General features: G+C 45.1%; 2 protein-coding genes across 2 annotated transcripts in view; one reads left to right on the top strand and one right to left on the bottom strand.

Annotated features, from left to right (window-relative positions):
* The window catches only part of GLUD1 (glutamate dehydrogenase 1), a 45,050-nt gene extending 42,630 nt beyond the window's left edge, over positions 1-2,420 (top strand). Inside the window, exons 12-13 of the mRNA XM_049790391.1 lie at positions 22-84; positions 1,065-2,420. Of these exons, the coding sequence (XP_049646348.1) occupies positions 22-84; positions 1,065-1,184 (183 nt within the window). The 3' untranslated portion in view covers positions 1,185-2,420. The remainder of the gene's footprint in view (positions 1-21; positions 85-1,064) is intronic.
* A 4,596-nt stretch (positions 2,421-7,016) lies between these two features.
* Positions 7,017-10,218, bottom strand: FAM25A (family with sequence similarity 25 member A). Its single transcript, XM_049790390.1, has 3 exons — positions 10,146-10,218; positions 8,890-8,952; positions 7,017-7,153 (listed from the first exon to the last, which is right to left on the bottom strand). The coding sequence occupies exons 1-3, from the start codon at positions 10,216-10,218 to the stop codon at positions 7,017-7,019; spliced, it is 273 nt and encodes a 90-aa protein (XP_049646347.1).
* Positions 10,219-14,955: the final 4,737 nt, after the last annotated feature.

The raw sequence follows: 14,955 nt of genomic DNA, 5'->3' as shown, positions 1-14,955 counted from the left end.
GTTCTAAATGTTCTTTTATAGGGTGCATCTGAGAAGGACATCGTGCACTCAGGCTTAGCATACACGATGGAGCGTTCTGCAAGGGTACGTGAACAGTTGCTGTTTCTGCTAGTTGTATGGTTATGTATTTTTCAGCTGCCAGTCTATATGTGTTGACAGGAGATACCAGACTGTATATGTTCTTTATTGTATATAGCAAAACTCCTGCCTTTAGTCTCAAGTGATGAGCAGTATTTTAAGATAGTCAGATATCTGTTGTTTTCTTAATGACAGTAGCATGTCATAAATTTATCCTTTAGCAGTATGCACTTGAATGGTACATCATTTTCATTATGTTACTATACAGTAATTTTGCTCTTTTAAAAATTTATAAAGCATGGAGGCCAGAAAGATAACACAGAAGTAGGGTTGGCCTTGCACACGGCTAACATGGGTTCAGTTCGCAGGACCCACATGGTCCCCAAAACCCCACCAGGAATGACCCCTAACAAGAACCAAGAGTAAGCCCTGAGTAAGCCAGGTGCAACCCAAATGCCCGATTTAAATAAATAATTGCAGTGTATCAATGCACTTGCTCCAAATCAGTGACCTTTGCTCTAAAAGGCAAAGAGATAGTTCACAATAAAATTCTGTGGAGCAATTCTTAATGTCACTGAGATAGTAAAATAATTCTAGAGTTATTTCTTTCTAACTAGAGATTGTTTCACTGCCTGAGTAGTTTTATCTTGATGGCCAAGTTCTTCACAGAAATGGTGACAGGATAACTTGTACCAGGCCCTTACATATAGTCTAAAGCAGGGGTCTCAAAATCAATTTTCCTGTGGGCCGCAGGAGGCAGTCGGGGTGATCCTTGAGTGCAAAGTCAGTAGTAAGCCTTGAACATTGGGGGGTGTGACCCAAACAACTAAAACAAAACAAAAAAGATTCCTCTAGAACAGGGCCACAAAATGTTGTACGGAGGGCCATTTGGGGCCCTCGGGCCATGAGTTTGAGATCCCTGGTCTAAAGGATTCGTGGATGCTTGAATCAAGGTAATATTCATTGCATTGTCTTCTCTCTCTTAGCAAATCATGCGTACAGCCATGAAGTATAACTTGGGATTGGATCTCAGAACAGCTGCGTATGTCAATGCCATTGAAAAAGTCTTCAAGGTCTATAATGAAGCTGGTGTGACCTTCACATAGATGGATACTGGCTGACTTCTTCACTTTCTTTTTCACGTCTTCATCTGCAGACCTATCACGAGTTTACATGTAACCACAAAAATCTCTTTCTCTCATGACTTATTAAATAATGGACACCATTCTCAGCCAATCCATATCAACCCCTTAAGAACAAAGAAATTAAGGGTAGTCAGATCATGTATAAGATGATGAGTGTGAAAGTAGAAATCATCTATTCCGGAGAGTCTTTTGGGTATTTGCCTTTAAATAAAAAGTCATTCACCCAACTGTGCTGCCTTGCTCCGTGGCTTTTACCCAACCTAGAGCTATGGCCCAGGAAAGCACGTGTCTAAGAGTAGTCAGTTGCTAGCTACTTTATCTCTGGACAAGTCTGAGATGTATTGTGACTTTAACATGCGTAAAAATCAGATATGGCATTTTTAGAAGGTAGCATGGTCCTCAAGTAAGTTTATTGATATTTCTCATCAGCATAATAACTCAGTTTTATAAGTTGCAAATAAAAATAAAAGCTATTTCTTTTTATGCATTTTATTCTTTTAGAATAAAATAAATAAATACACGCTGCTGTACTAAAATGGCCTTTAATCACTTAACAAGCCTAACTTTGACTAAGCAGTGAAAGCCTATAAACATAATGGAAAAAGCTAGTATTTTTATAACATACAAAACAGTATCATTTATAGCTTCACAAAAAGCCCAGTGGAGAATTATCTTCATACAAGCAAATAACAGACATTATTTTTATTAAGACTGTTCGAATTTATTAAGTAATTATGACATATAGTCCAAAGAATGCAGTAAATTTCTTATCATGTTAATTTCTTTTCTGTTTTGGAGATCTATTGTGTTGACTAATTGAACAATAATTCAAGTAGAGTGTTCCAGGGGAAAAACAAACAAACAAACATGTCGTCTCCCCGAGTCTGACTGGTGGCTCTGAGCATTGCCAAGGGCTCCACTTGCCTGACTTTGTGTTTTCTTTCATTTAAAGTCTGTCACTCTGCACACCACGTCATCAATAGTGGGCTAAAAACCGTCTTTAAGTGTTTGTTTCATTTGGGAGTTTTTTGAGTCTTCTGGATAGTAATGTCCCAATGAAATACTAGATTATTATTTATGGAAGAATGAGCTTTTTTTTTTTTAACAATAATAACCTTTCAGAAATTTTTAACTACTTTGTAACTGCATGATAACCTGGTGACGAAAGCAGTTATTAAAAGTCTACCTTTTCCAAAACTTATGTTGCTTTGCTGTGTTTTTATGTTGGATAGTAGCTCTTTTGTTGATGATAAAACTACGGGTCCCCAGTTTACAGCCATCTACATAATATTTATTAAAAATATATTGTGAGGGACCGGAGCGGTTGCGCAAGCGGTAGGGCTTTTGCCTTGCATGTGCTGACCTAGGATGGACCACAGTTCGATCCCCCAGCATCCCAAGCCAGGAGCGATTTCTGAGCGTCACCAGGTGTGGCCCAAAAACAAAACAAGCAAAACAAACAAATAAATATACTTGTTTATATATATATATATATATATATATGCGCATATGAGCTGCCCAGAGTTATTCTTGAATTCTTTGACATTTCATTTTGTTACATATTATCAATGGCTATTCTTTTGTTTTTGTTTTTGTTTTTTTTTGTTTTTTTTGGGCCACACCTGGCGGTGCTCAGGGGTTACTCCTGGCTGTCTGCTCAGAAATAGCTCCTGGGGGGCCGGAGAGATAGCATGGAGGTAAGGCATTTGCCTTTCATGCAGGAGGTCATCAGTTCGAATCCCGGCGTCCCATATGGTCTCCCGTGCCTGCCAGGAGCGATTTCTGAGCATGGAGCCAGGAATAACCCCTGAGCACTGCCGGGTGTGACCCAAAAACCACAAAAAAAAAAAAAGGAAAGAAAGAAATAGCTCCTGGCAGGCACGGGGGACCATACGGGACACCGGGATTCGAACCAACCACCTTTGGTCCTGGATCGGATGCTTGCAAGGCAAACACCGCTGTGCTATCTCTCCGGGCCCATCAATGGCTATTCTTTTTTTTTTTTTTTTTTGTTTTGTTTTGTTTTGTTTTGTTTTGTTTTTGGTTTTTGGGCCACACCCGGTAACGCTCAGGGGTTACTCCTGGCTATGTGCTCAGAAGTTGCTCCTGGCTTGGGGGACCATATGGGACACCAGGGGATCGAACCGTGGTCCGTCCAAGGCTAGCGCAGGCAAGGCAGGCACCTTACCTTTAGCGCCACCGCCCGACCCATCAATGGCTATTCTTAAAGAACTTTCCATTCCTAAATTTTTTAGTGATTCTTTTTTTTTTTTTTTTTTGGTTTGGGTTTTGGGTCACACCCAGCAGCGCTCAGGGGTTACTCCTGGCTCTACGCTCAGAAATCACTCCTGGCAAGCCCAGGGAGTTGGGGGGGGGGGGGACCATGTGGGATGCTGGGATTCGAGCCACCATCCTGCTTGCAAGGCATGCCTTACCTCCATGCTATCTCTCCAGCCCATTTTTTTTTTTTAAATGATGGTGGTTTCATTGAATTTGGGGTTTTTATTTGTTTCTTGGGGTTTGGAGCCACATTTGCTACTACTCAGGCCTTACTCTTAGCTCTTTGCAAGATAGAAAACTAGCCATAAGCTACAGATCTAGATGGTGAATCTGATTCTACCATTGACCTGTCATTCAGAAATATAACATTTACCTGGGCTTTGTGTCTGTTTTATCCCAATTATTCAACATCATTCTAAAGCATTGACAGACAGTAGGAAAAGTGACATCATGGACAAAGTGAATTCATTCTGAGCATAGTGATGTGAAGGAAGCACTGAAGTATGTAGGATGTGAGTGATAGAAAAACTATTTTCAGAATATTTGGTTTGTTATTTTTATGATTTACTTATTACAATTTATTGTAATATTTAGGGGCTACTCCTGGCTCTGAGCTCAGGAATCACTCCTGGCAGAGCTCATGGGACCATATGGGATGCTCAGGATCTCCAGCCCTAAAACTTGTTTTTTTTTAACAAGATTTTGTCATGACTTTTTTACGTTAGTGTTTCCTGAACTGCTGTATTTTGGTTAATTACCAGAGTTCTGAAAAGATGGTCATTCTATTTTTGCCAGTTTTTATAAAGGAGTTTTATTTCTTTTTGAGGGGTGGGAAGGGAACGCTCAGGTGTTACTCCTGGCTATGTACTCAGAAATCACTCCTAGCTTAAGGAACTATATGGGATGCATTGCTCTTGGCAGGCACGGGGGACCATATGGGACGCCGGTATTCGAACCGATGACCTGCATGAAAGGCAAACACCTTACCTCCATGCTATCTCTTCGGCCCCAAATCATTTTCACTATAGCTTTTTAGTTTGGAGTCAGTGTCCTTTATCGTTCAACACATAGAGTAAACATAAAAATGAGAGATGATATTACTCTCAACAGTGCATAGCAGAATAAAGAGAACATGGGAAATGTTCTTTTAATCTAATTCATCATACCCTGTGGCCCTACTTTGTGTGACTAGTTCACAGGCAACTTGCCAGTCAAGTTCTACAACCTGAGTGAGTCTAGATCCTGTCCAACAAGAACTGTCCACAAATCACATTCTTCCAAAGGGCAACATAATGACCAATTGCTAGAAGAATATCAGAGGCCAGAGCAATAGTGCCTTGCACGTGGCCAAGTCAGCTTGGATCCCTAGCATCCCTATTGTCCCCCAAGTCCTCCAGGACTAGCCCCTAAGCACCACCATCTGTGGCCCACAAACACAAAAAAAGTCTAGATCCAGTCAGTAATAGATGTTCCAAAGCCAGGGTTTTGTATCTCTTCCTTAGCTTTACAAATCATTTACTTTTTTGGTTTTTTTCTGTTTTGGTTTTGGTTTTGGTTTTGGGGTCACACCCAGCAGCGCTCAGTGGCTACTCCTGGCTCTACACTCAGAAATCGCTCCTGGCAGGCTCAGGGGACCATATGGGATGCCAGGATTTGAACCACCGACCTTCTGCATGAAAGGCAACTGCCTTACCTCCATGCTATCCCTCCGGCCCCACAAATCATTTGCTTTTTTAACTATGTTTCTAGAGATTGTGACCCCACACACTTGCAATCAAAGAGAAACATCTTTACAGTCCAACGTAGTCACATTTGTTTCACAAGCCTTGAATTCCTAGAACACAGGCGCCAACAGCTCAGGCTCTCACCCACAGAAAGCTCTACGTGGAGCAACAACCTTCCATAAAGCTTATGTGCTTTATTAGACTATTTTCCTTCATTCTTTCCAGGAAGCTGTTCCAGGAAGCCATTTGTAGGGTGCTCAGTAGGTCATTACAAAAATGAGTTCTTGGGCCAGAGCAGTAGCACAGCAGACAGGGCGTTTGCCTTGCATATGAGCAACTCGGGTTAGATTCCCCCCCAGCATTCCATATGGCTGGTTCCCGAATTACTGCCAGTAGTAATTCTAAGCAAGTGTGGGGAAAATGGGGGTTCTTAGGACAAAAATGTTGCCTTTTCCCTATTTACAATGAACTTAGGTAATGTAATCAACTATTTTAATGTGTTTCTATGCAGGCTATTACTTTTGAACAACACCCACTCCAGGTTTGCAATATCACTTTTCCTACAGGTTTCACATGTGTGACCCTTAGAGATAATGTCTAGAATTTCCGGAAGACCAGGAACGTAGTGAGGCCTCTGACTTGTTTGGTCACTCTGGTGAATTGCTAGAAAGTGGAAGCTCCGTCTAAAAGTGGTATTTCCTTTTTTAATTTTTTTTTTTTAATGAGGGGTTAGTGAGTGGTTCATGAGTGTAGTCTGGCCCTGAAAACAGCTGGGTGTGGCCGAAGAAACCAAAGAAATTTCAAAATAAAAAAATCAGATGCTTATTTCCCCTTTTATTTTTGTTAATTTTGTTTTGGGGCCACACCCCACAATACTGAGAGGTTACTCCTGGCTCTGCACTCAGGAATTACTCCTGGCAGTGCTCTGGGTGACCATATTTGGCTCAGTGTCAGGGATCAAACCCCAGGTTGGCTGCATGCAAGGCAATATCCTACATGCTATACTATTATTGCTCTGGTCCTATTTCCCCGTATCTTTTACCTTTGTGGTCCTGATTTGTGACTTTCTTGCACACCACCACTCACTGATTAAGCCTTATGGAAGCCTGCAAAGTGCAGATATGAGAAGAGCTTCCCAGTCAATACGAGGTAATTCCTACTTTACAATTGTGTGACCAACTACAGAAAAACTTCTCGGGCCCGGAGAGATAGCACAGTGGCGTTTGCCTTGCAAGCACCTGATCCAGGACCTAAGGTGGTTGGTTCGAATCCCAGTGTCCTATATGGTCCCCCGTTCCTGCTAGGAGTAACCCCTGAGCACCGCTGGGTGTGGCCCAAAAACAAAAAAAAACTTCTCATAAGGATCCCGCAGACAATGCAGCCCTAACAGGCTGAACCAATACAGCACAGCTCTCAATCAGTTTAATCCTTTCCCTTGGAATGGGGGGCACATCCAGCAGCCCTCAGTGGTCACTCCTGGCTCTGCAATCAGAAGTCGCTCCTAGCAGACTGGAGGAATCGTATGGGATGCCGGGAATCAAACAAGAGTTGAACGGGTGCAAGGCAAATGCTCCACTGCTGTGCTATCACTCCAGCCCCAATTTATATTTTCTATATAGATCTTGACTACTCCCTCTTTCTAGGATGCAAACCTGCTGGCCCTAGACTGGCAAGGGGACACTCAAAATGGGGAGTATTTTGATTCTAAACAGGAATAATTCCAGGGTAAGGGGTGCACAAGTCACATGTTTTTATTGAGATTCAAGAAGAATCCATAGGGCATAAGTGCTCACTGTCCCCCCAGATTTCCCAGGCTTTCTGCTGCATGGTAGACAGCATTTGAGACGGTGTGGGTGACTTTGTCAGTGACATTCTTCATCACCTCATCCCCTTTCTCGTTGGCCTTCTTGAGGGCTTCAGCAATGGCTATCAGGAAGAAAGGAAGCACACTGGTGAGCAAAGCATTTTGTCATTCTACCCAGTGTGGCCTCTGGGATGCCTGGAGCAGCCCTAATTGGACCCTGAAGGAATATATATTGGGTTTTTTTTTTGGGACACACCTGGTGACGCTCAGGGTTTACTTCTGACTATGTGCTCAGAAATGGCTCCTGGCTTCGGGGACCAGGGGAATGGAACCTTGGTCTGTCCTAGACTAGCTTGGGCAAAGCAGAGACGCCTTACCACTAGTGCCCCAGGAATATATTTAAATTTGACTTTATTCCACATCCCACACTTTCATTTGTATCCCTCAGTTTTGAATGAGGCTGAGCTCATGAGTTCTGTGATATGCCTGTTATTAAGTTTTTGATCATTTTTATATTGGGTTATTTCTTTTGCAAATGTCTCCTCAGTAGTTTTTCTTTTGGCTTAACTTATAGATTTGCTTCTAATATGAAAGTTTGAAGTATTATACTATCAAGCATACATAGATACCTGTTACGTTTTCTTTTTTTTGTTTTGTTTTTTTGTTTTTGGGCTACACCCAGTGGCGCTCAGGAGTTACTCCTGGCTCTGTGCCAGAAATCGCTCCTGACTGGCACGAGGGACTATCTGGGATGCCGGGATTTGAACCGTCATCTGTCCTGGATCACCTATGTTCAAGGCAAATGCCCTACCACTATGCTCTCTCTCCGGTCCGTTATATTTTCTGTTGTAGTTTAAAATGATTATCCGAAGGCCAGAGAGAGAGAATCTGATAGGGTTATTGAATACATGCTTTGCACGCTGGAGCCCCTGGTTCATTAACCCCAACACTGACAGAAGCAATAAATGGGAAGCAGCCCTCAACATCATTAGGCATGGCCAAAAAAAGAAAAAGAAAACTCTTCCTATTCTAAGACTACATCAAAGTCTCGGATGTATTTTTTTCCCCAATACTAATAATTTTAGAGACAGGGGAAATGGCTCAAAGGGCTGAACACATGTTTTACGTGCAGAAGTCCCAGATTGTTCCCTCACATTGCATCTTCATTACACACACACACACTACCAGGTGAGGCTCAAATAAAAACAAAGCATGGCCCCACTCCATAACATAAATGGTGTTTAGGAGGCCTGAGGTCTCTCCTGTCAGTTCTCAGCCAGCTCTCATATGCAGCTGAGAGCCCAAGTTTGGCACTGCTCCAGACCTGTGGTGCCAGCAATTATCTGGGTCACTTCAGCAGTGCTTGGGGGCCTCCAGGGCTGCATCTACTGATGAATGGTCACAGGTGGCCATGTGATGCTGGGAACTGAACCAAGATTGGCCTTATGAAATGCATGTGCCTTAATTCCTGTACTATCAGGCCCATTCATTTTAAGTTCTCTATTATTTAAGTCATTGATATATCTGAAATCTATTTTGCTATAAGTAATAAGCTTTTTTGTAGTGAAAGTATGCCATACTGTATTTTAACTTGTATGTGCATACATATGCTTATAAATGTATACTTTTGTCTTAAACGTTTGTTCCAACTTGCTACCACACTTTTTTTTTTATTTACATCATCCTCTTCACATTCTACAGAGAGGAATATCTAGATAAATCCTGGCATGGACTTCCAGGAGCCTAGATAATCCCTAGCAGCTGAAAGGAAGCTACATCCGGGTCAAGTTCTTTGACACTTCATGCAAAGAACAGGTTGTACACCATCCCTCTAGCCCAGTCCCGATCTCCGTCATACCTTTCTCACCGGCTTCTTTGGCATGTCCCATCACCTCCTTCACCACTCCCTCCACTGCGTGAACTGTGAAGGAAAGATGGTCCAGAGTGAGTACAACACAAGCCCACTTTTCTCCATATAGGGACAGTTGTAGGGATACCAGGCGGGGCTCTGGGACAGCTACACACATACCCCTACCAGGACTAGCTTGAAGGTCTGGCAGTTGGAGATCAGATAACATTGCAGGGCCTTGCATGCACCCTTGAAAGCCAGTGGGCCCCACCACCTGGACTCCCAGATCCAAGGCTAGGCTTGTTTCCCAAGTGCTCTGCTGCCTTGCCTTGGGCCAGTGGAAGCTGTAGCAGCATACTAAATCCTGAAGCTTCCAAATCTCCCAAAGAAATTCCTCCAAGTGGTAATTCTTTGCCCACTGAGATTTTTTGTTATTGGGGGGGGAGAGTGGGTGAAGACTGGCAGATGTGGGAGTTGGAAGAACTAATTTATAAATCCACCCTGCTCTATTCCCCTCTAATCATCGAAGGAGAATCATGAAAACCCAAAGGGTCAATGAAAGAGCAAAAGAGATGGGGTTGTCAACCCCAGCTGTACAGTGAATTAATCACTAATGTGTTTGAAGCCGCTTAGAATGAAAGAGGAAGGCAAGGGCACCAGCCGTTTCTCACAAAACGTCCAAACTGCATGCAGCTGAGCTTGCAGATGAAAAAGGGTTTGTGGGGACTCTGAACAAATGGAAAGTATCCTTTGTGCATATATTGGGAGCGACTTTGAATGAAAGCAAGACCTGGCACTTTCTGAATGAGTACACCTCTAAAACTTTCAAGTTATAAAACTCAACATTCTAAAAAAATCAAAATAAAAGTTATGAAAATCTATCTTCCTTCTCTGATCTAGAAGATTCAGAAGAGGCTCCCTGGATTGCCAGCAAGGATTCAGAATTGCCAGCATCCACTCCTGGCCCTGGTGCCACCCTCAGCCACAGACCCCAGAACAGCCCAGACTTATCCTGAGTGGCAGAGCAGATGGCACAGAGAGGCAGAGTTAGCCGAGTAGCAAATTAATCTTACTGTACCCCCAGTTGGCACTCAGCCTCCACATACCACCCCCATTCTGTCAGAAGTGAGACCTTCAAACCAGGCTCCCCTGACCCCAGCACATGGCCCAGCCTCCTCAGACAAGCTTCAGACAGACCCATCAAATCTGCCCTGTCCCCCAAGCCCTGGGGGAGCTTCCCAGGTGGAGACGTATGGGATCCTCACCAGCCTCCTCAGTGGCCTTCTCGGTGCGGTGGGCCAGGCCTTCGGCAGCAAGCTTCCCCAGACCTCCGAGCATGGTGGCAATAGGTGGCAGTCAAGCAGGATGCTGAGGCCTGGACCAGAGCGATTATATAGCCACCTTCAGCCAGGCTGTGAGTCAGCACAGGTGTAGACGAATGACAATCTGGGTGGGGCGGTACCAACATGTGGCTGTGGCACTGATACCCCTATATTTCTTCTCCTGGGAACCCATGAAGGGCAGGAACAAAGAATGGGCTGGCTGACAGTTCCAGGCTACAGTCTCTCTAGGGCCGGCAGCTCTGTCAACCCCACAGACATGGGGACTTTTTTTGGGGGGGGCACACCCGGCAGTGCTCAAGGGTTACTCATGGCTCTGCGCTCAGAAATCACCCCTGGCAGACATGGGGGACCATATGGGATGCCGGGATTCGAACCACTGTCCTGCATGCAAGGCAAACGCCCTACCTCGACATGGGGGTTCTAACTCCCACAGCATGGACACTGCGGGGCACCAGACCAGCCTCACACTTGCAGTCTTATGTCCAGTATTTCCAGGGTAGTCTTGTTAGAAGTTTGGGGATTCTGTGGACTTGGGCTACTCCTTAGGCCAGGGATGCAAGTGGAGTGGTGGCTTCTGCCATCCCCATTTCCAAGGTCTAGCCTCAATTGTGGGACTCGGCAACCTCCATATGTGAGGGTCTGGATCGGGCCTTGCCCAAGCAGGAGGAAATCAGGCATGAGCAGATGAGCTGTGGCCCAGTCATCTCAGGCTGACCATCACTCACTCACAGGCATGCTGAGTGGCCCTATACAGGAGCCGCACATGAGGGAATCTGAGCTGTATACACTTGGGACCCAGGACTTCTCAGGGAGGTCCTGTGGGGTCAGCAGTGTTTGCACTTGAGATGGGAGAATATTTCTTGTCCCAGTAAGAATTCCTAGGAAGCAACTCTACCAAGGTAGGCTCGGGATCAGCTGCCTCCTCAATTACTCAGAATGGAGCCATGCCCCATGCTCCATCACATCATATGCTGCTTCCCTTAATCACTAGGCTAACCTCTGTTTCCTTCTCTTTGAAATGGGGCCAGTCATACCACCCTGGCTGTGTCATTGATTGTCAGCTGGGTCATACTGGCATGCAAAAAGAACTACTGTGTCCCACCCTGAGCGCCAATAGCCTAGAAAAATGCTCTTGGCAAGGATCCCTGACCAGCCAGAAGGGGAGAGAGTTGAGAGTTCTTAAGTCCACCCAAGATCTACAGGGTTGGTATCAGCACTGGCCAGGAATAAGGGAGGAAAGACTGGGCATCGTCAATACTTCCTCCTGTGCACCCTCATGCCTCAGAACTGCTGGCATGGTGTGGCAAGGCCTAATTACTATTTACTCACCACAGGCTCTCGTAGCCTGGCCCCAGGAGTTAGTGGCCCTCCCCCAGTTCTGAGCTTTTGTGGGTGGCCCTGGCTTAACCACCCCATCTGGAATGAACAGGAAGTCTGCATCAAAAGGTCACAACCCCATAGGTCATTTCCCTTGGTAGGCCTGGATTGAGCCTTAACTCACAGTACTCCTCTTTTGGGGAGAGGAAGGGCAGGCCACGTCAGAGATACTTAGAGGCTTCTCCAAGCTCTATGACTTGGGGGATCACTTCTGGTGGTACTCAAAGAAATGTGCAGTGCCTAGGACTGAATTCTGATCTCTCTCAGACAAAACATGTGCTTGATTCTTTTGGTAATCTCCCCAATCTAGAAGAACTCTCTTTAAAAAAAAAATTATTTTCTTTTTTTTTTTTTTTTGTGGTTTTTGGGTCACACCCGGCAGTGCTCAGGGGTATTCCTGGCTCCACGCTCAGAAATTGCTCCTGGCTGGCACGGGGGACCATATGGGACGCTGGGATTCGAACCGATGACCTCCTGCATGAAAGGCAAATGCCTTACCTCCATGCTATCTCTCCAGCCCCAAAAAAATTATTTTCTATATAAGGGGCCAGAGCAGTGGCAGAAGCAGTAGGTAGGTCATTTGCCTTGCACACGCTAATCTAGGACAGTGGTTCGATCCCCCGGCGTCCCATATGGTCCCCCAAGCCAGGAGCAATTTCTGAGTGCATAACCAGGAGTAACCCCTGAGCATCACTGGGTGTGGCCTCCCCAAAATTAGACAAATATGTTGGCCAGAGCAACAATATAGTGTGTAAGCCACTTGCCTTAATACATGGGTTTGACCTGGACACCATGTATAGCCTTCTTTTTTTTTTTTTTTTTTTTGGTTTCTTTTGTTTTTGGGCCACACCCGTTAGATGCTCCGGGGTTACTCCTGGCTATGCGCTCAGAAATCGCCCCTGGCTTGGGGGGACCATATGGGACGCTGGGGGATTGAACCGCAGTCCGTCCTACACTAGCACTTGCAAGGCAGACACCTTATCTCTAGCGCCACCTTCCCGGCTCCATGTATAGTCTTCTGAGCCTCACAGGAATTGTCCTTGAGCTCTGAACCAGAAGTAATTCCTGAGCACCACCAGGTATGGCCCTCCCCAAAAATATAGATAATACTCTTGTAGGATTTACATATATTTATCCTCCCACCCTTATACTCAAATGAGCTATGAAAGAGGGAAGTCCTTGAGCTGAAGCAAGTTAAGGTGACTCTGCCCTTCCTTCTGCTTTTGTTTTTATTGGAGTCACACCTGGCTGTGGTCAGTAACTACTCTTTACTCAGGGGCAACTCTTGGCAGTGGTCAGGGGGCCAGACATTTCTATACAGTGCCAGGGATATAACCTGGGTCCCCTATATGCCAAGCCTGCATTCCAGCCTATTGACTCTACTCTGGCAGTCCCGTCTAATCCCAGAGTGTTCTCTGCTCAGAGTGATAGGAAACTCTACAAGTAGGAAGGTCACTTCTGTAATTCAGTGGATGGAAGTTAGGTTGAGGATCCACAGGAACAGGAACATTCTCTGGCCTATCAGAGCCCCTTTCCTGGTATCTGAGATTGTGTATATACAGGGGGGGGGGTGATTTTGTGAGATCTGTGTCTGTGACCTACCAGGTAGCTTCAAAACCCCACTAACCACTTCTTGGGGCTCTTGTCACAGTATCCTCAGAAACTGCCCAAGCCCTAGTCATGATGAGTCTAGGTGTGACTAGATGACATGGTATGACTACTCTAGTATGATCACTACAGCCTTTGGCTACACTCTACCTTCCAGTCAGGATAGTGTTGCCCTCACCATCTACCTCTGCCCATGAGACCCTACATACTTCCCGAAATGAGGATACAGTCTTCGTGAGGCCATTTTAGTGCCAGGTCCAGGTGCAGATTCCTAATGCCCTAAAGGGAGAAGGCAAGAGGCCCAAGGAAGCCAAGTTGCCAAAGGCTAGCTGTGGGCCCAGACCTTTGTGCTTTGGTCCAAGTCCAGTCCCACTTGACCCTCTAGCTCCAGTTTTGACCAGCTTCCTATGTTCTCAGCCCAGCTCATGGACCCCTGAGGGCTACATTCTCTTCCAATCAAAGAATCTGGAACAGCCCAAAATGTCTTAGGTTGAGTATGAAAACAGATCTGTCTTGAAGCATCCTGGTTCATTTTGGTCACAATCTGATATGGCAACACTAATACAGGTACCCCATCTGTTTGTTTGTTTGTTTTTGTTTTGGGTCACACCTGGCATCACTCAGGACTTACTCTTGGCTCTGCACTCAGAAATCGCCCCTGGCAGGCTCAAGGGACCATATGGGATGCCAGGATTTGAACCACCATCTGTCCTGGATTGGCTGCGTACAAGGCAAACACCCTACCACTGTGCTATCTCTCCAGCCCCCATCTGCTGTTCTGACCCACACAACCAAGTACATGCAGCCTTTGGATAGAGAGAATCAAGACTTGACAGGAACCAGTTAATTTTCCCAGTAGAATTTTCCCAAGGACCATCCATTAGTCAAGGAGAGTACATGTTCCAAATAGCAATTTGCTAGCTTACCAATTAGCACTTGTGAAAAAACGTTGATGTCCTTACTGATGAGCATGTCTGAAGCATGGCAATTTCTTATATTATTTGAGCTGCAAATGTCATGAATGACAAGAATTTAATGATTGTCCCTTCTGTGCTTTCTCCAATTTCCACTTCCTGGGTTGGAGCTCACAGTATGTAGAATCTATGGACATCCTGCACACATCAACTCCTCCCAGCCAAAGGAGAACCAAGGCCAGATGCTTGGAGACTTGATTTGCAAGTCAACACTTGCAATCCCTGGGTGTCATCTATGGTCGAGAAGAGCAGAAGTTCATTCAAAGGTTACCTGCCACACTGTTTACAGAGGTGAGGCAAAATTGGGGAACTCATGGATGCCGAGGGTACAACATAGGTGGGAGTTATGATCTTCCTGGACCTAGAGTCATATGGCGAATATATACAGATCCCTCAAAGGCTGTGGGTATAGGAAAGGCTCTTGGGACAAGAACGACAAAAGAGGGGCCGGAGTGATAGCACAGCAGTAGGGCATTTGCCTTGCATGCAGCCAACCTGGGACAGACATGGGTTCGATCCCATATGGTCCCCGAGCCTGCCAGGAGCAATTTCAGAGCACGGAGCCAGGAAAAACCCTTGAGCACTGCCGGGAGTGACCCAAAAAAACAAAACAAAACAAAACAAAACAATAGAACATTTGCTTTACATGAGTGAGGCTATGGATTTGATCCATAGCACTGCAAAAAAAAAAAAAAAGTTTTTAAAGTCTAACATTAGAAAAATTAGGAGCTAGGGAAATCATGTAAATCCAGTAGAAACAAGCAAGACCACTA

Source organism: Suncus etruscus, chromosome 17, assembly GCF_024139225.1.
Source record: "Suncus etruscus isolate mSunEtr1 chromosome 17, mSunEtr1.pri.cur, whole genome shotgun sequence".
NCBI classification, from domain to species: Eukaryota; Metazoa; Chordata; class Mammalia; order Eulipotyphla; family Soricidae; genus Suncus; species Suncus etruscus.
The sequence above is the reverse complement of the archived record's forward strand: the minus strand, read 5'-3'. Positions and strand labels throughout refer to the sequence as shown.